Raw genomic sequence first — 23,181 nt, 5'->3', positions numbered from 1 at the left:
AAACCTATGCTGGTATCACTTCTCAAACCTAGCAAGAGGGAACATAAATCTGCCTTATTTGGAATAAACTAGTTGTATGTGCTGTAAATAAGTTTCAAATCATGATAGTGGTGGGTTGTAGTTCCGCAGTAGAGTGCTCGCATAGCAGGTAACAGGTCAGTCCCCAGGACCACAAAAAAATAAAAATAAAAAACCACGATAGCTTTAGTTCACAAACAGCACCAATGCTTAGTACCCCTATTGCTTAAGTACCTACAATGTCGCAGGCACAGGGCCAAAAACGTTATTTACATTGTCTCAATTCCCATAACACCTCTGTGTAATAGATACTATTACTTCACTTCACAAAGAAAATCAAGCACAAGATGGCTCAATAATTGCTCTAAATCACACACCTAGAAGTGGCAGGTCCACTTTTTGAATGCAGAGGTCAGACAATCTAAGAAGGTGCCACTGATGGATGGCACTACTATTCTACTCCCTTCATCAGAGGCACCGTAGTTACAGCAGTGGGTTTTTTCAAGACATTGGTATTCAAGTTATTTAATCTCAAAATACCTTTTCTACTTTTATGGTTTCTAATAATTTTTATGAACTTTAATATAAACCAATATATCTTAGAATGACATTAATAATCCATATCCCAATTGTAACATCAAAACATGCTGGTGCTAGAATAGTTACAAAGCTTAAACCAACAATAATCTTACTATTCAGACATAAATTCTTCAATGTGTTTGTACCTTCCAGGTTGTTGGGTTTTTTTTTTTTTCCCTATGTAGATTTTTTTCCCCAATTTAAAAAAAATCCCTACAGAACTTTTATATATGATCATTTATTTTATGGTATGTACTGTGTTAATAATATGTAATTTAACTTGATGGGCTAGAGTAAGAAACCAGGAAGCCTCAATTTCCAAAACATGCTTTCCTTTTAAGGAATAAGGCCCCAGCACATCTTTCTTTTCATAAAGTTTAATGACCTCTGCATTTGTATTTACTGGTGAAAGCAACCTTTCTGGCCAAGCAATAAAGGAGTGCTTAAGGATTGTGGGCCTGGCAGTCACATGAGGCAGAACTTATAGTGCACATACCTCTGAGATGGCCTGGCTAGAATTTAGTATAGTGAGACTGCCACACAGCCCGTGATATAAACATCTCCAGGATATACATGCCAGTATATTTTACTCTATGAACCCAGATATATGATATGATCTTAGACCTGGAAGAACTAAGATTCATAGCATTCTAATGTACTGTTTAATAAAGAATTTCCTATATCCTGGTTACAAAATTTTACCCCCCAAAGTTATGAGAGTTTCTTCACATCACACTTAAAGAGTCTTATCATAGAGTTTCTAAAAATTTGCCTCAATCATTACATGCATAATATTTATTAATTGAGCATCTATTAACATCACTGTGACAGTTGTTGAATAATATGCTAACATAGACGAGGGAGACACAAGGCAAGGCAGTGACTGAAACACACAGAGTTAAAAAAATATTTTCCTGACACTTTGAAGATTATCACAATAGGTATCAAAACTACTGCAGAAGGAGAGAGAGAAGTTGGATTCAACTCCAAATACAACAAAAACAAGTGAGGATTTATAAACAGGGGCAAGTTGGGGGAGTCCAGGGATGAAAAATTACTAAGAGGAGACATGAAGGGTAGGGAGAATTCTTTCTAAACTGACTTAGCAAAATCCTTGATGAAGGCAGGTAGGGAGATCAGGTATCAAGGGTGGAGCTAAACTGATTTAGGATTCTTGTTAACACTGGCTTATATAGCTCTGTCAAGGACAGGGACCACGATCAAGGTCTAGTCAAGAAGAGGGCTTAGACAGCCTGACAAAGTTGGGAAAGGAGACAGTACTGTCAAACGTCTGCTAAGTTTCATGGTATAGGTATGACTTAAATTAAGCCTTAAAGACAGACTAGGATGTAGACATGCTAAGAAGAGAGGAAAGCCACTGTATATGGAGGGCTCTGTCAAGAAAAACATTCAAAAACAGGGTGAGCAAAACACTTAGAGACTGGAGAGAAAATCAAGTGTGTATGTGTGTGTGTGTGTGTATGTTTGTGTGTGTGTGTGTGTATAGTGTAGAGCTTCAAATGAAGATAAATAAGAAACACTGAAGTAAAAACTAGCAACAATACTCATCTTTATTGGTTCATTCTAACCAATAAAGGGAAAGTGAGAAATATTCTAAACACCTACTTCATTATGTAAGTACAGATTAAAACAAACTGTACAATTAACATCTGTATAATCAAATACATTAAAAATTTACAAATTTCCAGGACTTCAATATTATAGTTATGCATTTATACTATAAAATACTTCATAATGAATCTCTACTATCACAATAAAGAGATCTCAATACACCAATGCTACTTCCAGGGTTTTCCAAGCAATCACACATGTTCACTGCCATCAAATTGGGCATTGGCATCCCTCTTCTACAGAGCTGACTGCTTTGCTAGGGCTAGTGTTACAATGTGAGGAAAACTGATAAGGTCTTCAACAAAAAGCTATTCAGTAATGTTAAGCCTCAGATAACAAATCTACTTCTTGACAAGAAATCCGATTTTCTTTCATGTGAAACAACACAAGTTTAGCCTTTTGAGGAAGATCCATTTTATGTGACGTTTCCTTGTACTGATGTGTTTCATGCAGTCTAGCTTCAATAAATGAATGAGTGAAGTCAGCTATCCCAAGTAAGAACCAAAACAGCAAACAGTTACAGATGACAGACTACATTAGCTTTTCCTGTTCACAGAGCAACTTATGAAACGAAGTCACAAAAGTCAGCTTTCCTCGATGTCTCTCTTATGTGCGTGTCAACCCTTACAGTCACTAATGGAAAGCACTCTGATATGCTTTTCACTTAAGTTGAAAACTAATATTAAAGGAGAAAAATCCCTGGCTTCAGGAGCAACATATATTTAAAAGCAATATTGCTCAGTTTTAATCCAAAATTGGCAATGAATCCAATTGTCATTATTCTTCTCTATCTGAAGCAGATGTAAATTCTCAGTTGTCATCCTGAGGGACCCTTCCATGATGATATCTTATATACATATCCTAGCTCAGAATATAAATATGGACTTAGCTCATGTAATACGTTACCTAATAAAGAGATTTCAAAAAAGAATGGTATATCTATAAATTGAGTAAATTGAATATATGTCTCTAAATCTATGTCTAATCTGGCAGACAAGAGTTTTAATTACTGATTAGTAATTATTTGCTTCTTTACTAATATTTATCTGTACCCTTTTCTTGTTCAAAAAAATTGTTCATAAATATTACTGTCAAAAGTAAACATTATAGGTCCAGTGTGGTAGCACAGGGCCGTAATTCCAGCAACGCGGGAGGCAGGTGGAGGCATGAGGATTAGACTGCAAGTTCAAAGCCAGTCTCAGCAGATTAGCAAGGCACTTAACAATTCAGCAAGACCCTATCTCTAAATAAAATATAAAACAGGGCTGGGATGTGGCTCAGTGGTTAAGCACCCCTGGGTTCAATTCAGTGTTACAATTTCTTTTTAGTCACTTACCATTCATATTTCCACTGTCCCAGGCTACTCCACAGTGACATCATGGAGAATTTTCTTCTTTATTTCACTCAAGTGATTTGTGGATTTCCATGTGCAAAAGTAGGTAACTGCATGAAATAGAACATCGTACTCCCCTTTCCCTTCTGTTGGATACATTTATTTTGGAGATAATTTTCATTCCATTTCTGCCTTCTCATTTGGGCCTTAGCCTAAGGTTTTATGAACTCCCATTATCTTAATACCTTTTCATTTATTGCTATAGGAGTATATGGCAAACAATCCCTGGCCCGTCAGTACCATTACAACCCTTTTATCATCACAGATAACAGAGGAATAATATTATAGTGAGAACTGGACCCTTAAAAGGCAAAATTCATTCACATAGGTTTTTGAGTAAATCAGAAATTCAACCTTCTTAAGCCCCACCTGACTTATGTCCCTGGAACTTGCCTCATGAGAGATAAACAACTTTGTTAATTTACATACAATACAAAGAATTGTCTTTGCCTTTAGAAACAAATTTTGAAAGAAAAAATACCATTTATTTCCTTCTTTTTTCCATGATTTTGAAAATCAAGACTATTAATGAATCAACTGGACTTACAGATTCTGAATTTAAGAAAGAGAACATGACCACTCATGTGTCAGATACACATCAACCAGCATGCTACAAAAACTCACTAATGTTGAATGGATAAGAAGAAAACATGACCAAATTATATACACAATTTGAAAACAGGCTTACTCATTTTAGATAGATGAAATGGCTCCAACTTTAAAGTATATTAAGAAAGTGACAGATGAAAAATTGAGACACCCAAATTTTCAGTAGTCTGTTACTAATAAGGTGTGCAAACATAGTCCCATCTTTCAATCTGCCAACTCTGCCTCCTCCAACTTTCAAAGACAGTATCAACTTCCTCTCTTTATCAGCTACTTTTCTTTTTCATATATAGATGTATGTATGTGAGTGTGTATATATATAAAACAAAAAACTTTTGAAACTTAGAAAGGGAAACAAATGCACAGGCTATTAAGTAGCTATCAATATTATCTCTATGCAGTTATCCGGCCATAATGTCCTCAACAATAGCATTTGTGATTATTGGCATCATCTATGCAACCATATTTAGAGATAAAAAATAACTTTAAATACAGTGATTATATTCAGACCTTATAAATTAAACAGGCCCTTTTTTAAAGCAAAGGATCAATGGTAAATTAGTTCAGTTCACATCAACTATGACAAAGATGTTTAACAATGTAAGGAAGTACTGTCTGAGAGCTTGCTTGAAAAAAATAATACAAACACATAAATGTTCATACTTAGAAAAATACACAAGGAAGTAACTAAAAACAAGAACAAAGACCATGAACATTTGGCAAGTTTCAAGAGACACAAAAGACATAATCATTTTTTCCTCATAGCTCATTTCTTGTGAATACTTAACTATATTCATAGCAAGTCACAGAGACATAAGTCAGGTGAGGCTTAAGAAGGTTGAATTTCTGATTTACTCAAAAACCTATGCGAATGAATTTTGCCTTTTAAGGGTCCAGTTCTCACTATAATATTATTCCTCTGTTATCTGTGATGATAAAAGGGTTGTAATGGTACTGACGGGCCAGGGATTGTTTGCCATATACTCCTATAGCAATAAATGAAAAGGTATTAAGATAAATGGGAGCTCATAAAACCTTAGGCTAAGACCCAAATGAGAAGGCAGCAATGGAATGAAAATTATCTCCAAAATAAACATATCCAACAGAAGGGAAAGGGGAGTATGATGTTCTATCTCATGCAGTTACCTACTTTTACACATGGAAATCCACAAATCACTTGAGTGAAATAAAGAGGAAAATTCTCCATGATGTCACTGTGGAGTAGCCTGGGACAGTGGATATATGAATGGTAAGTGACTAAAAAGAAATTACAACACTAGTTATGCAAGAAATTGGCTGTGTACCTCTAGAGTTAATAATTAACAAGGGAGGGTTGAGGGAAGTAGAGATTTTAAATCCCCCTGTACAACCAAAAACTGACACAAATTAAAACTCAGATCTAGAATTAGAATGATTGTGTCTAAATTCTGGTTCTGCCCTTTGGCTATATAATTGTGGGCATTTTATTCAACCTTTATAGGTCTCAGTTTCTTTGTCTATACATGGGGAAATTATTTTATTCCAAATCTCTTCTAGAGTTATGTATGATAAAAAAGAAAAGTTAATAGCTGACTTTCACTGAACATACACTTCATGTAGACAATGTTCCAAATACTCTGAATGTATTCACTCACATATATTCTTCACAGCTGTGTGAAACCAATTCTCTTTTTAACCCAATTTTTATGGATGAGAAAAACAAACTCAACCGAGTATTCAACAAATATTTATTTCATGACTCCAAATTACAAAAAGAATGGTAACATCAAGAGAGAAGATTCACAACAATAGACACTGTTATTTTAAAAAATCACAACTAGCATCAATGAAGAAATAGGAAGCAAGAAGAAAAACCAATGCACTACCCAGGATTTTCCCTGATGTGTCTGAATTCATAGAGGCCATGAATAAATCCTAAATGAGATGATGTTGACTAAATAAAGGAAATGATTTCAGGTTTATAAATAATCAGAACAAGAAAAGGGAAGACCATACATCTGGCACATAAAGAATAAAGTTCAAATGTTGGAGAAAACAAAGCTCCTCAAATTTTTCCATCAAGAGAACCTTCAAGTGTTTCCTTAATCATTTTCTCTCTCCCTTCTACTGACTTCTTCATTCCAGTCCCTATACACCCTCAACTCTTTTCTATGTGATTTAAAACTAAAGCAACATGAAACACTTTTCTCCTTTCTTCTTCTTCTCCTTTCTTCCCTGCCTCACTCAAGAGTAGCTTGACTTTCATCCTCCATTTTTCTACCTCCCTTTTTCTCTTCAACCCAAAGCAATTAGGTCTACAACCCAATTAGTCTCCTAAACATACTTAAGAAAAACATTCCTTATTGCAAAATGGATTCTTTTCGGGACACATCTGATTTGACTTTCTCAATAGCTGACATCACCATTCACACTCTCCTGAAACTCCCTCTCTTCCTCCTTTTCTTCCCTGCTGCCTCATTTCTTTCCTTCCTTGCTTGTTGGTTTTCTTAGTGCCTAGGTGGTCCACCTCCTTTCCTTTCCTTTGCTTTTTCCTTTGTCCAGCTGAAAATATTGATTTTCTGTTTTTTCATCCTTTCTATTCCATTCAGAGATGAGACACATTCTATTTTAATTTAATAATCAACTATGCTTTACTTTGGGCAAAGTTGCAGGTGCCCACAACCCTCTAGAGCTTAGCATTTAAACTTTCCAAGAGCAGAAAATATGAGTGTCTATTTAGTCAATCTCTTTCTCATTAGGAATTCTGCTTCCTTTGGAATCCCAATAGGCCTCCATTGTAACACTTATTTGGCTTCTGGATATCTCAATCTCCATCTTCTTTCTCCTAGGAGGTTTTATCAGACACACAATAAAAGTCTTTAGTTCCTCTTCTGCTTCCTCAGAGCCTGGTTTTTCTTTTCCTTTTTTGTCTGTCAATACTTGTGCTGACTGCTAAGCAGCTTCAATTCACTCTCCAGTCTCACCCACCAGGCCAATTAGGAACAACTCTTATTCTCCACTGGATTACAATGGGGCTTTCAACTAATAACCAAAATGCCTAATCTTTACAATTCTCCCCATCTCAGACAATACTCACAGATTTGTAGGACCATTGATTTAAATCCCGGAAAACAGAGATAGTATCCCAGAAAACAGAGATAGTTAAAAAAACAGCAATCCCAAAGAAATATTCTGAACTAGAGACCCAATTATCTTTTAAATTTTCAAGGAATTTGTTATGCAGGGAAATGTACGTCTGTTTCCTTGGAACTCCAGAAGGAAGGGAGAACATGTTTGCTCAGGAATCGATTGTTAGCATGAATGATGTCTTATGCTTGAGATCTTTAAATAATTTCCTTTTTGTCTAAGACTTTTTAAGCTCAGATATTTTGCTGGATCAAAGCCAATCATATGATCTTTTCCATTTTCAGATTCTGCTGACAAGGTTAGATATCACTCTGCAGTGATTCATGATGAAGCCACAAACAAGACCCTAAAGTTGAACTTCTCTGGCTACCGGAGCATACATCACTCCTTTGTCCAAAGCCCTCCCTTTTGATCCTGGCCTACCTGGAACTTATATCCTCCTCTACATATACAGTGTTGATAATACAATCTTGCACTGACTTGCTCTTTGTAATCTGTAGTCTTATACTTTTCACATGTGTGCTGACTCTCCAGCATTACTCCTAACAGTATAGTAGATACAGAATGTAAGTAAGCATTTCTCTAAAACTCACTGATGCTTCATCCTATCAGCTTGGACCTCCTAATAGCACCCAATTTCACACAAGCCCCAGTTTCTTTATTAATTCTTGTTTTAATTTTTCCACATTTCAAACCTCTTCAATTACTCTGACTCTATCATTTATATCATGAGTAGTAAGGGATCTGAATAGGCTGTGTGAATTTTAAACTGATCAGTTGCTATTTCACAAAAATCATGAAGTCTAATCTCCAGATCTTCCTGTGTCTATGGCTGTACACCAAGCTCATTAACTTGTTGATTGATTTAAAATTAATTGACAAAACTGTATTAGAGAGCTATTCCATAATAATCAAAAACTATTCACAAATGCTCCACAGGTTCACGAAAATCAATGCCTCTAAAGACTCAATTTGATCCCAGAATAAAATGCTCTAATCTAATTTTATTTTTTGGCAAAATATTTTATCAAGATTTCAAATGCATAAACCAACATATAAATAAAATTATCATATAATTCGTCCTCCAAATGGGGGCAATATTTACGGTAAAAAGAAGCACTATTAATAATCAAACAAAGACAACAGGCATCAACCTGGACTATCCCAGGCAAACCAGAAAACAAGATCCTCTTCTACGCAAAGCAACTCAAACCAAACAGAATCTTGTCTTTCTCATGATTGTATCTAAAAACCTAATTTAGTTAATCCCAAAAGGATAAGTGCTCAGAAAATATAACTGAAAGAACTCTGTGCAAAGGTGAGCCCAAAAATTAAACTCCAACTATAATAAAATCCAACTATGTGAGATTTTAAAACATGGCCCAAATTATCTTAAACATCTCATTGAGTGGCAGAGTCACTTGAATCTGATCTATTCCAACACTTGATCAACAGAACAGGTGAAAATAAAACTGTGCCAGTCCTAGGTCAAGTCCTTAAAATATTGGCTGTTTCTGCTTTCTATATCTAAATAGTATTGTTTAGAACATCAAATCCTCCCTAATTTTTTTCTGCCTACTTTATCTATCAATTACTGACAGAGTAGTTCAATCTCTAATTACAATAGTGGATTTGTCCATTTTTCTTTTAGTTCTATTAATTTTTGCCTCTTGTATTTTGGTATTATTCTTTGATGTGTACATATCAAGGGATTATTATGTGTCTTTTTGGAGAAGAACTGACCCTGTTAACATTATGTAATTAATTCCCTTTTCATCCCTGATTGTTTTCTGAATCATCCATAGAAGGGCCTACTTTCTCTGAAGCTAAACATGGTTCTTCCACCTTTCTTCCATTTTGCTAGCATGGTACCCCTTCTCTATCCCTTTACCTATAACCTGGGTTTTATATTTAAGAGATTTCTTATAGAGAAATACATTTGGTTCTTTTTTTTAATCCACTTTGAGTCTTTTAATTGGCACATTTAGACTTATTAAATTTTAAGTTTTTTATATTTATATTAGTATATGACATGTATGTAGTATTTTCTATTCATTATATTTGTTCTTCCCTTCTGATTTTATTTTCTGATTTCAAATAAGCATTATGAAGATTGCATTTTATATCCTCTTAGTGAATCAATTATCCTTTTAAAAAATTTTATAACATTCATTTTTTACTAACCCAAGTCCACTTTCCAAATAACTATATCATATCATTGGTTGTATGGGTACCTTTCAACACATTCCAAGCTCTATCCCTTATAAAACTGTTGTCATCATTTCACTTTTCTACATGTTATAATCATCCAATGCAATTACTATTATGGCTTTATATAAACAATTTACTTTTAGTCAATTAATAAGAAAAAGAAAATACTTCATTTTGTCTTCATTCACTCCTCTCTGATCCCCTTCCTTTCTTCTACATAGATTCAAATTTCTAACCAATATAATCTTCCTGCTGTGTGAAGAACTTACATTAACATTTCCTTTAGGACAAGTCTACCAGTAACAGTCCCTCAATTTCTCTGAGGATCTTATTTCTTCTTCATTTTTAAAATACAACTTTATTGAATCTAGAGTCCTGGATTGGTGGGGTTTTCCTTTAAGAAAAAAAGTTTAAGTATTTCACTCTACGCTTTTTGTTTGCAGAATGTCTGATAAGAAGTCTTATATAATTCTTTTGTAGAATTTCCTCTACAGGTAAGGTGTTTTATTCCTGTAGCTTCATTCAAAATTTTCTCTTTGTTTCTGCTTTTCTGCATTTTGAATATGATATTGCTAGGCAGAGGTTTGTTTTAGTTTATTTTGGGGGTTTGGGTTTGGTGTGTGGGGGGGTGGGCATGTGTGTAGTGTGTGTGTGTGTGTGTGTGTGTGTGTGTGTGTCCCTTACTTGAATATTCTCTGAGCTAAATGTATCTGAGGATTATTATCTATTATTAATTTTGGAAAGGTTGACATGATTACTTCAAATACTTCTGGTCCATTATTTTTCTGCTATTCCAACTATACATACATCACACTTTTTAACACTGCCCTACAATTCTCAGGTGTCCCTTTCCTATCTTACTTACTTACTTTGCATTTCAATTTGTCAAGTTTTTTGACTTATCTTCAAGCTCACCAGTTTTTTTCCCCAAACTGGGTTGAGTTTATTCTGGGTTACATAAAAGACATTTTTCATTTCTGTAACAGTATTTTTATTTCTAGCATTTCCCCCCCTGGATTCTTACTTAGAATTCCCATTTATCTGTTTATATTCCCCATCTGTCCTTGCATATTGACTTTTTTCCATTGAAGTCCTTAACATATTAAACATAGTTATTTTCAATTGCCTGCCTAATACTGCTAACATCTAAGCCATATTTGAGACAGATTGTGATGCTGTTTTGCCTTTGCAGGTTGTACTTTTTCCTTGGCTTCTGTAGTTTTCTGTTGAAAGCCAGACACCTAAGAACTTATATTAATTTAGCTAAGAGATGGGCTATTTCTACTCTTTGCCACAGCTACAGGTATCAGAGTCTTCATATTTACTCCAATATTCCTGTTATTACCTTCTCTTGACTTTAGATTTCCTTCAGTACTCCTCCTCAGAGGGAGTGTGTCTCTTGAAGATTTTTTTTTTTTTTAGCTCTAATTCACTGTCATTACACTAGAAGCCTGCTGGCATGGTGGCACAGTACAGACAAATGTGAGTATTCTCTACAACCTTCCATGCAAGTCTACATTCTTGTACAGGTCTGCTTTCTATGGGTGTGGCCTTTGTGTTTCTCCAAATGTGTGGCATTTTTTCTCCTTCTATCCCATACCTCCTTCCCTGGCTACAGTGTTCTCATCCTATATTCTTAACAGTGGCCACTACTGATTATGGTCCCCCCATGTAGTTGATGCAAGAAGGCTGAAAAGAGCTGGAATAGAGGAAATTCCCTTTCTTTAGTTGGGAACAGATTCTAACATAGACTTTTCTCAGGAGAATAGGCCATTATGAAAAAGAATACTCTGGGAGCATTTTGTGATGCTTACTCTCACCCTCTACCTACCAGAGCTACAAGGGGATCTCTGTAGGATCTTCATTGTGAAAACCTACTAGTGTTCCTGGAGGTAAAGCCAGAGGAAGAGTACAGTCCTCCCTAAGATTGACTCACAGTAGCTCTTACTCTCATGCTTATACATACTCAGTGTCTGTTAATTCATAAAAATTGCCATACATGTGTCTCCACCAGTTTATGAACCTAGTGGTTTTGCTCCAGGTAAGCAGATCTTGGCTATGTCCTTCTAGATGTTTCTCTCTCTAGAGATTAGGATAGTGAATTGCCCTGTGACCTCAAGTCTCTTGACAGCTTTTTAAAAAGTCATTGATTTGTTCTTTGCATTTATTTTTCCTTGTAATTATGAGATTCACAACTTCTAAACTCGTATGTGTTGGAGCTTAAGCCACAAGTCTCACCCGCTATGTCTTAAGATGCTCACTCTGAGAAACCAGTCACCATACTATTAGGAAATCTAAGTAATGTGAAGAGGCAACACAGACTCAAGTCATGTGAGTGAACCGTTTTAGCTGTGGTCCCTCAAATTCTAGTCAAGCTTCACCGAACAATACTACATGGAGCAGAAATACACTTTTTCTGTGTAGTCCTTTCCCGATTGCAGATTCATGAGCAAAGCAAATAATAGTTGTTTAAGTCTCTCAGTTTTGAGGTGATTCATTTTGGACCCATATATAAATAGAATGTTCCTAGGATAATGCTCAAGATAATGACAACTTCTCAAATTTCAATCCATGCCAATCTCCCCTGCAGCATCCCATGTCTCCAGTCACACAGCTCTCTCTGAGTGTGCAGAACACACCAAGATCCTTCTCACTCCAGTGTCCCTATTCTTTACCTGGTTGGTGACAAGTCCTTTATATCTAAGCATATATGACTTCTTCTCTGTCCATCCATCTAAAACATACCTATTGCCCACCCCACCCCTCTCTCTCTCTCTCACACACACACATAAACACAACACATAGATTTCTTGTCCTTCACACTACTTGTAATTACAGATGTTTCTGTTGATTTGATTAATTTCTGCTTCCCACATTGGATGACAGCTCAATGAAAAGATGGACTCTCTCAGTTTTCTTCACTATTACTTAGCCATTACCTAACTAAGCACACAGAAGACAGAAGGGGCTTAGTAAATACCTCAGAAGGAATAAGCTCTTGTAAATAGACACTGCCTCCATGTATTCCTTATTTAAATTAGTTTCCTCAATTTTGAAAGTACTGACATTATGAGCCAACTAATTTTTTGTTAATTTGTAGGATTTCTCACATTTGTAGCATCTCTGGCCCCTACATGCCAGTAAAACCGCCAACACTTTCCAAGCTGTGAAAACCAAAAATGTCTCCAGACCCTATCAAATGTATCCTGGTAAGAAAAATCTCTAGTTGAGAATTGCTGGTTTAGACTAGAAAGTTGTTGCTTCCTAACATTCTGGTTTAAACTAAAAGAATGCTAATAATAAAGAAGCCACTCTGGAATGTGAGCACACTTCAAACTAAAACCAGTCTCATCATCATCTCCTTCCCCTATTTCTCCTCAAAAATCACTTAAACCAAACTCTGGGAGAAAAATTCTAAGAGTCCTGGCATTATGAGTTTAAATTATTTCAATAATTGAAAATTTCCACATAACTTTTTTCCAAAAGACTTAAGACATTAACAGTTTAGATACTTGCTGAAGACAGCAAATATCACTATTTGTTGTTTTGAGGGTGTCCTAATCAAATGATCAACGGATGCTGATAAGAAAAATGGCTAACCAAGGCTAATACACTTAAACATTATCTAACAGGAAAGTTATTCCAGTTTAGTTTACTCTAATAATTAAAATCATGTTTTTTGCTTAAACAATAACCTCATTGTCACTTTTGAAAAAAATATTAGGCATTATTTGTTTTATCTGCTTCAAGCTAAAGGAAACCAGCTGTACCAATGAACCAGACTCTGATGCCTACATTCTTCCTCTGAAGGAGGAAGTCAGGGCTGAATATGCAATTTGATTAGACTTTAGGGCTTTAAAAAACAAAATTAGCAGATGTTGGTGGGTGGGCTATTACCCTCCTCAAACTAGGTAAAGATAAGGATCCTACTTTTTCAACTTCTACCTATACTCAAAGAACACAGATCTGAAAATATGAAGCAACACATTTCATTTACTCCTTTAGCTACTTTTTAAAAATATCCAATTTCTCCTGTTAATACATTGTAATGCCATATTGTAAGAATTAAATTGTGAAACAACACTGATTTTAGTATACTGTAATGCCAACTTCATATCCTTTGACTAATAGTGTGGTTACAGGCTTGATCTTTGAAGTAAGCTGCAATAATAAGCTTAGACCTATGAACTCACGTCTAAAAGAAATCAGAACAGACCTAATGAGAAACAGAGCGGGCCTTGGGAGTACCTTCAGCAGAGCTTATAAAATGTGATCAGATTTCCCTCTCTCTGCACAAAGTTCCCATTTTCAGGCAATTGACCTCCTAGGACAGTGGAAGTCAGCATGATAGTCCAAGTTTAAACCCTTAGGATCAAAACTTTAGTGAACCATAAGTCCAGAGTTTTCCATCTGAGGGTTTCTGACTTTTGGAATCTTCAAACTCCTCCTGATAGTGTTTCAATGGAACTGACCTTCCAGGCAAGCAGTTAGAGACATATCTTTAATCTTACATCTTCTGGAAAGGTGGTTAATTGCTGCTGCCTTTCTTCTTGCTGCTGCTTGTTTTAATTAACAGTGTTTCTTCCCCCTATTTCTCCTAGGGCTTTAAAGAGCTCTTTGAAATGTATTTAGTATTTCAGTTTGGGTTTGGCTAGTCTCTCAATTTATGAGGTCATTTAATTCAAGTTCAATTATTCAGCACAAATTGGCAGAATGAAATGCTAAAAGAAGATTGGCACTTCCAATCACATAAATCTCATGTTACATAATGTGAGCAAATTCCTCCATTGTTCTTATTGACCTCTGAGATAACAATTCACTGCTGGCATAAGCCAGTGTAGGCAGGCTCACCACAGGAGGGTCCTCCGGGAGATGAGGCCTTGGCATCTTCACCTCAACAGAAACTGAAGATAAGTAGAGAAAATGGCCAGCGATTAGGACCATCTGTAGGGATGACTTAGACTGAGTTAGGCCAGTATTCCTTTTCTAGACACAGAACAAAGGATAAGTTGTTCTTCCTCTAAATGGCACACAAAGCCTAAGAAATCAGAAGCAACTTTAATCTTGCATGCCCCTGATTCAGCTGGAGAGAGCAAAATCCACAGTTTTAACTTGGATCTGGGATTAGGGGGAACTCAGGTGTAATCCACCTGAGGATCCCAGTGCACCCAGGAAAATGTGGGTCTCCACATTTTGACTTTTAGAAGTTGAGGTAACAGGTGACCTTAGCCATTATTTAAAACAGCCAGGTATACATAGATGCCCAAACATAAACAAAACACCTAACCTTCCAAACTACATTGCTTAAAGCCAATTCCACTTTAAAACTCAAATGCTTAATCAATATTTGCACAAAAACAATCAGTCTTCTTTAGCTTTAAAACACTCTGGGATCAACAAATTTAGTCTAACAAACAAAAAGTAAAAATTTCGTTATATTTTCTGGGGAAATGTGGACATTCAAGTCACCAAAGGAAACCACAGTAAGGATCCAACAAGGACACACCATGATGAGGGAGACTTGATTTGCAAGCAGAGGAGGTTGTGGCCTCTGAACTCATTCGGTCACCACTGGAGAGAACACATGTACCTTCTTCCTTTTGAAACCCCACACCATTCTACCTGAGCCTTTCTTATTACATTCTAGCTCATATAAAATATGCAAGATTCTAACTTAGGTAGAATCTTATGTTATATGTACCATTTCTTCAAGATTAAGTTTACTGGTGGTAAAATGCACATCTGAGTTACCTCTTGCTACCTGGAGTTTAAAAGGGTATAATTAGAGAAAACATAATAAATGTTCATCGTTCATTGAATAAGTTTCAAAAATATTGACAAATCTCAATGTACAAAAGTCCCTGACAACTAAAGGCAAAAAGATGATCCAAATTGCTGAATTAAAGATATTTTAGAATGCTGAGGCAAGAAGATCACAAGTTCAAAGCCAGCCTCAGCAACTTGGTGAGACCCTGTCTCTAAGGAAGGGGGGGAAATATATATATATATATATATATACATATATTCACATATATATGAATATATGACTGAGGATATGACATAGTCGTTAAGTGCTCCTGGGTTCAATCCCCAGTACCAAAAAAAAAGATATTTTTAGAACGTCATATATTTTTGAAATGTTAAATGTACAATGCATGTTTTTCTTTAAACTCTATATTAAATGCCACAGGAATTTAGAAAAAAGAACATAATCAGAAAATTAAACAAGGACAGAAATTGAGTCCTATGCAACAATAAACTGCCTCCCTTCCCCCAAATACATTCACACACAAACTTACACAGGGAATGTAGAAAGGAGTTAACAAATATTGGACAAAACAACTATCTGCTCAAATATGAAAAGGTGGAAGTTCGAAGCTTTTTAAAAAAATAAATAAAGAGCATTTGTGAGTACTGCTTGTGAATGTGGATACAGTCAGCCAAGCATTCTTTAGAAGCCAAGCTCATTACCACCAAGCAAGCTACCTGAATAGGAATCTCAGTCAAGTGTTCCCCAATGCATCTGCTCCTTCAGGAGTTATGAGACCCAGGAGAACTGACTAATAAAAACCCGTTCTATCTCTCAAGTTTCTAACAATGGCTAGTTACAACTATTCCAAAATCAAGACTTAACACCAACCTCATGTTGAGAGTAATATGCTTTGTTTACATTGCATAAAGAAGAACCATGAGCTAAAGGACAGCTAATATATAGCTCAGGTAGGAAAAGAAAAATGTCATAACTGCCTAACTTCCAGGTTAGGAAGGTTTGAAAGTAATACCTGTGATGGACTGGACTGTGACCTCCAAAAAGAAGAAGAAAAGAAGAAGAAAGAAGAAAGAAGAAAGAAGAAAGAAGAAGGAAGAAGGAAGAAGGAAGAAGGAAGAAGGAAGAAGGAAGAAGAAGAAGAAGAAGAAGAAGAAGACGACGAAGACAGGTTAAAACCCTATGCTCTACTGTCTCAGAATGTAATCTTATTTGAAAATAGGTCTTTATAGAGACATCGAGTTAAAATAAGGTCATGAGGAAGGACCCTAATCTAATATGACTGTGTCCTGATCAAAGGGGGAAATCTGGATACACACACACACACACACACACACACACACAGACTACCACGTGAAACTGAAGGCAGGTCAGGGTAATTCATCTCCTATTCAGGAATGCCAAAACTGCCAGCATACCACCAGATGCTAAGAGAGAGGCATGGAACAGATTCTCCCCCAGAGCCACAGAAGGAATCAACTCTGCCCACACCTTGCATTTCTAGCTTCCATAACTGTGAAACAATAAATTACTCATGTTTAAGCCACCCCATTTGTGGTTGTTAATAGCAAACATAGCAAATTAATGCAATGAAGTTTATGGTTAAATCCAAACATGATACCTATAAAAAATATGTGTGTATGTGTATAGGGGTGTGTGTGTGTGTGTGTGTGTGTATAAAACACTTTGTAATATGTGAATATATATGTGTGTGCGTGTGTATGTGAGTGTGTGTGTGTGTGTGTGTGTGTGTATCTAAAACTAAAAAACTCACAGGAATCTCTACAAATACCAGGCAGCTTTACCATAAGAAAATGAAAGCTGCTCTTAGGGAAGAAGCTAAAGATAGCATTTAAAGATGGAGGCAGGGATGCAGACATTTATGGGACAGTAGTACAACAAGGTCCCAACATTTAGCTAGCTCTTTAAGTTATGCAGCACCTCAGAGACACATCAACTGGGCTCTCTATTCCTGCTACATGACACTTACACAGTTGGTATTCTTTTGACTTTGCTACCTTAAAGCAGTGAAACCCAGGCAGCCTGTCATCTCTCAAAACAGGTGAGTAGGCAATGGCTTTCATCTTCAACTGGAGGAAATTAAACACTACATGTGACCAGCAGGCTTTAAACTTAGAAAAATTCTGACAAGATAAATTTAGACCTGCTGGAGTAAAAATAATCAACAGTCCACAACCATCATGCTCAAAGGCTACAGATACTTTTAAGTCTTTTTTTTTTTTATTCAGCATAATAAATTGAAATTTTTCAACTGACTCTAAGATTCTGAGATAAATGTTCAAGATTGAATATTTATTCAAAACATTACTAACTTATATTTGCAGATCAGCAGACCACATTGTTTGTGAACAGGTAGATTCAAGCACCTGGTGTGTTCCCTTATAATGAAATAGGGTGTTTGCTTCTATTTGAGTCACCATTAAAACAAGTCAGAGCATATGTGAGAAACATCTGGAAAATTCAACATGGACCATATCTCTCCAAGTCCTTTACAATGTAAAAGCAGTAATAGTGTAATGAGTGCAAGGGATGACTTCAAGCCAGATAGGCACAATGTAAAGCAAGTGTTGCTATGAACCACTGTGTGAAAATGGGCACATGGCTAAACCTATTTGTGCACCACAATTCCTGACTGGTTAAGTACAGACACAACAATAATAGGGCATATCATAGCATTATGAGGAGTAGATAAGGCAAAATGATATACTATATTTTATACAAAATTATTGAGAGCTAGTATCACGTTATTAACTTTGAATGTGCAAGAAATTTATGAAGTACTATCTCTATTAAAATTAGCTCAACCATTCAGACCATTATTTTGATGTTCAATAATTCTCAAGCAACTCAAGTTAAGTCATTAATAATGCTCCGGGTTTGGTTTTGTTTTCTATTTCCCATCATATTAACTTTTCATTCAAATAAAAAACAACAGACCTTTTTAAATTCGTTTTTATAGCTCACAAAATTAGTGTTACTTCTTTTTAACATGACTGCATTTTTTTATTCCTTTACCTTCAGATCTTCTTTTAGAAGGAATACTTCTTCATTTTCTTAACTTAGAAACCATGAACAAAAATATAAAATTATACTCCATAAAAGCCAGATTACATAAATTAGCACATAGTCAAAATTTCCAATTATGTTTTTGGAATGATCATTCAGAGAATTTCTAATACCTTTTAAGAAATGTAATGTTAAACAGAAGGTCTTATTTCTGTTTTCTTTTTTCCTTTTTCATTACTGGGAATAGAACTCAGGCTTCTCACATGCTAGTGAAATACTCTACCACAGAGCTTGACCTGAGCTCTAGAAACTCTTATTTTTCCTATAAAGATTTTAAAAAGAAATATAGGGATGATTTATAAAATTACTTTACAGCATCATCTGGTAAAGTTATTAAGGTAGAACAAGGTTTATTTCTCCTGAGGCTATTTAGAAAAAGGCATCAAATTTTCCACAAGCTACATGTCACTAAATACAGTAACTTTCTGCCCTCAGTCAATAAGGGAGAGGGAATTGTCCATCAGAAACATTTGGCACAGCTTTATAAGAATCCAATTCTGTGCCCTGACCCCAGGAAACCAATGGGGAGAGAAGGAAAGAGTTGCTTCTCTATGGAAAAATATATTCAGCACAGTGCCAAAGCAGGCAGGTGGAAAGAAAGAAAAAGAAAAGTTTGCAGGGTGGTTTTTTTGTTTTTGTTTTTGTTTTTTTGAATAGGAGACTTCTGAAAAATGGAGTAAAAGCTCAATTTAAAACAATGTCAAGGATGATATTACATGTGATTCTTTCAGATGATTATTTCTATTCTTAACATGAATCCTACATGAGAAATTAATCACATAATCCACCTGGAAATGAATTCTGATTAGAGGGTACCAACTCCACTGAGGAAAAAGAAAACAAAGTTGGAGGAGGGGTTGATACAGAAAGATCAACTGGGCAAGTCTGCAAACCTGTTTTCTAGCAGGGAAAGCAAATTCCACTGCCTTAAAAAAATAACCCTGACAGGAGATCATTTTATTGTATATTAAGTGGGAATTACTTAATGTACTGCTATTTAATATTAAGATAGCAGAATCATTTTACATATGAAATATTCAAAAACCATTGAACTTACTTGCTTTTCCCTTTGTATACTGTAGCATAAGATCCTTCTCCCAGTTTTTCCAGTTTTTCATATGAGTCAGCTTTTCCAAATTTGGGACTTGTTGGCTAAAAGTGAAGCAGAGGGTAAACAAAACAGATTTTATCAAATTAATTAAAAATAAGTATTCTGATTTCACTGAGAAGATACAGATTCTTTGTCACTTGTCAAACAACTTTTTTCTGATAAAAGAATATTTATTTCTTTGAAAACAACATAATAAACACACAGTATAAAACCAAAGTCCTGCCAATGAATGTGTGTAGAATTAAATTTACTTATAATCTAACAAAGGAATCATTGTAAATATTCTGATATCTCTTCTTGTGCTGATGTCTTTTACAGAGATGGGATTAACATACTTACTCTTTTATACCTGCTTTTTTTTTTACTTAATATATTATAAACATTTTACATGTTGTTACATAATCTTCTAAATTAGGGGCTGACAAACTGTGAACCAGGGTCAAATCTAGCCCTCTACTTGTTTTTGAACATTCTGAGAGTTTAGAATAGTTTTAATCGTTTTTAATAGTGGAGATAGATAGATAGATCAAAGGAGGAATAAAAACTTATGATATGTGAAAATTAAATAAAAATTCAAATTTTAGCATCCATAAAGCTTTATTAGAATGGTCATCATGTTCATCATTTACATATTATCTGTTACTTTCTAGCCACAACAGAGCTGTAGTTATAACAGAGATCATACAACTGAGGATGCTGAAATAAATATTTACTATCTGACTCTTGTAAATCATGACTGTATAATATTCAGTCTTACAAAGGTACTCTTTAATACCTTTTAGTAATAATACAAATAGATAATCAAACATGTATTATTCAGATATTGCTAATATACAAAATGGAACTCCCTTTTGAACTCATCCTTACAGTTTAATTTCAACAAAATTCCTTCTCCTTTAGAAAGATTACCACCCATAAAAATTAAAAGACTGCCAGAAGAGTGATCTTTTCATTCTGATTGTGCTAACACACCTATTTTAACCATTTACCTCTTATTTATATAGGATATTATATAATTTTAATGACATTATAAAAGGATAATATCAAAATATATTAGAGAATTATATAAGAAATTAGAAGCATCTTACTAAATTCATTATCAGATCACAGTTATAAGTACATATATAATTCACAAAAAGGTTGCAAACGATTGTGGTAATTCATAAATGACCAATTCTAGGAGTTTAATGAAGGAACTTCTTGCAGAAAGTTTATAGAACACTATTTCTGAGCTTGAACACAGTTTGTACTACACTGTTATGCCGTTTATGAGAAAACACAGGACATCCAGGCAATGAATGAGTACTAGCACCATTTATAAGGACTCTATGCAGCAGTTTGAATACATGCCTTCCCTTACCTCCTTCCCACCATAAACACCACACAGTAACTGAGAAGACAATTTGTGAAAACAGTACACCAGAATTAGGAAGGAGAAAAAGAAAACAGTGCCAATACCTAATCAGAAATTTTGAGGACTGCTGAAAGATAGCACATAATCAGAATCAAAACTTAAGGGGAAAACACCAACATTAAGAGAAGACTATTAAGCGACAAAGCAACAGGGACCTGTGACTACACCAGTGAGCACAACAGCTTCCAAGAAATACACAGGCACATATGCAAAGGAGACAGCTGAGAATGTGGTATCTGGAGAGGGGCAAAGCAGACTCAACAAGTCAACACCAAGGACAAGGGCAATGTTTCCCATCCCCCAATCTGTAATTGTTGTCTCTTTCACAGAGTCAGTACAGATAAGTTACAGAAACCAGAATAGAGGTAAGTTACAGAAACTAGAATAAATCATGATAATGATTCTTATATACAAAGATGAGTATACAACCACAAATCACAAATCATTTCAGGAAAATCAGTGTCCTGAAAAAGAAGTATAAAATGTAATGGGCAGATAACAGAAAGCCTGGATACAGGTGACAGCCTAAATGTAAGAATAACTTAGAATATAAATAACCAAACCTTCAAAAAGCTTTGAGAAGACATCACAGCATTAAAAAATGAACCAATGAGGCAGTGTGGATATGAAACACTTCATCAGTGAAATAAAACACTTAATGGGCAGTGAATGGAAGAATGGAGATTACTGAAAAAGTAGTAAGTAAGCTCAATGGTTGAAGAGATTTCTCCCAGAAAACTTCAAGGAGACACTGCATCTAAATACGAAGATTATTCAACAAGCACAATATTTTCACAGACAGCAATGGCTGCAAACAGCAGTTAAGCAATATTTTTAAAATTCAAAGACAAAATTATTTGGTACCACTGATCTATACTCAAGTTGGTCTCTCAAGTAGAATATGAATACTGTGCAACATTACTGCCTACATAGTTCCTTATTATCTCAATATAAAACTTAGTTGAAGAGATGGAAGAAGTATAGGAAGACAGGCAAGGAAGAGTAGGAAAGGAAAAATAATATGTTGAGATTCTTGAATTCATCAAGACAGACAGCAGATACTGATCAACTCCAATGGCAAAAATTTTAGTATGTTTCTTAACTCTTAAAAGGGAATAACTAGGTTAATATAAATAAGATGTACAAATGTCAAACAAATTGAGGAAATGGGAATAGAAGGGGGAAATGTAGTAAAGAAGAGGAATGAAGGTATGGAGTGGGAGGATATAAGGAAGAAGGATTCCTAATAAAAAGCATGAGAAGTAAAAAAATTATCAAAAAACGAGGAAAGTGGGCTTGGGCTGTAGCTCTGTGGTAGAGCACTTGCCTAGCATGTGGGAGGCACTGGGTTCAGTCCTTAGCACCACATAAAAATAAATAAGATAAAGACATTCTGTCCATCTACAACTACAAAAAAAACCATTTTTTTAAACCCAAGTAAAGTAAGTTGAAGCTAATTAATGATTATAATAAGCATGCTTGAATCAGCTTCCCCTACTGAGAGAAAAAAAAAAGCAGAAAAAAAAAATTTAGCAATGTGCTATTGAGAAAATACAGAGCTAAAGCAAAAGATAAATCTGAAAGTAGACAAGTAAGGGGGAAACATAACAAAAAAATAAGTATTTTAAAAAATAATACATTACAGTAACATTAAAATCTACTGAGGAATTTAAAAATAATAAACTAATAAAGTTTTAGAAACATAGCTTTAAATATATGAAACAACTATTGGTGTCAATTGAATGCTTGGTGATAACACTGCTCAGACATCAACAAGAGCAACCAAAAAATCAATAAGTAAGGGATCTTTAGGCTTAAATATTAGAATTACCAGCTTAGTTGAATATACTGATTGATATGTTTATGTTCTTTTCAAACACACATTTAATATTAATTTTTAAATTACCATAGATTAAGTCATCAAGAATACCTCAATATTGAAAACCTTAGAAATAATCCATTCCAAGAAGTTACTTTATCTAAACATAATGCAATAAAATCAGAAATTAAGAATACTGTCAATAAAATTATACTGTATTTGAAATTCTGGCTAAATAAGTAAGTTGTATATGCTCTTGTTATATAACAGAAAAAAACCCTGGGTAACTGTGAAATAATGAATATGGTAAATTGCTTCACTATAGTAACTATACATAATAAATTTGTTACTTATTTATTATATTATTATATTCATTATATTATTATTATTTTTAAAAGTAATAAAAGGAAAACTAAAC

General features: G+C 34.9%; 1 protein-coding gene across 3 annotated transcripts in view; it reads right to left on the bottom strand.

Annotated features, from left to right (window-relative positions):
• Cdk14 (cyclin dependent kinase 14) overlaps positions 1-23,181 on the bottom strand; it is a 563,390-nt gene that overhangs the window by 387,055 nt on the left and 153,154 nt on the right. For all 3 annotated transcript variants that reach the window (XM_076860994.1, XM_076861002.1, XM_076861011.1), the window contains exon 4: positions 19,477-19,571. In XM_076860994.1, the coding sequence (XP_076717109.1) occupies positions 19,477-19,571 (95 nt within the window). The remainder of the gene's footprint in view (positions 1-19,476; positions 19,572-23,181) is intronic.

This window comes from Callospermophilus lateralis, chromosome 1, assembly GCF_048772815.1.
Source record: "Callospermophilus lateralis isolate mCalLat2 chromosome 1, mCalLat2.hap1, whole genome shotgun sequence".
NCBI classification, from domain to species: domain Eukaryota; kingdom Metazoa; phylum Chordata; class Mammalia; order Rodentia; family Sciuridae; genus Callospermophilus; species Callospermophilus lateralis.
This window is presented reverse-complemented; position numbering and strand designations above follow the sequence as displayed.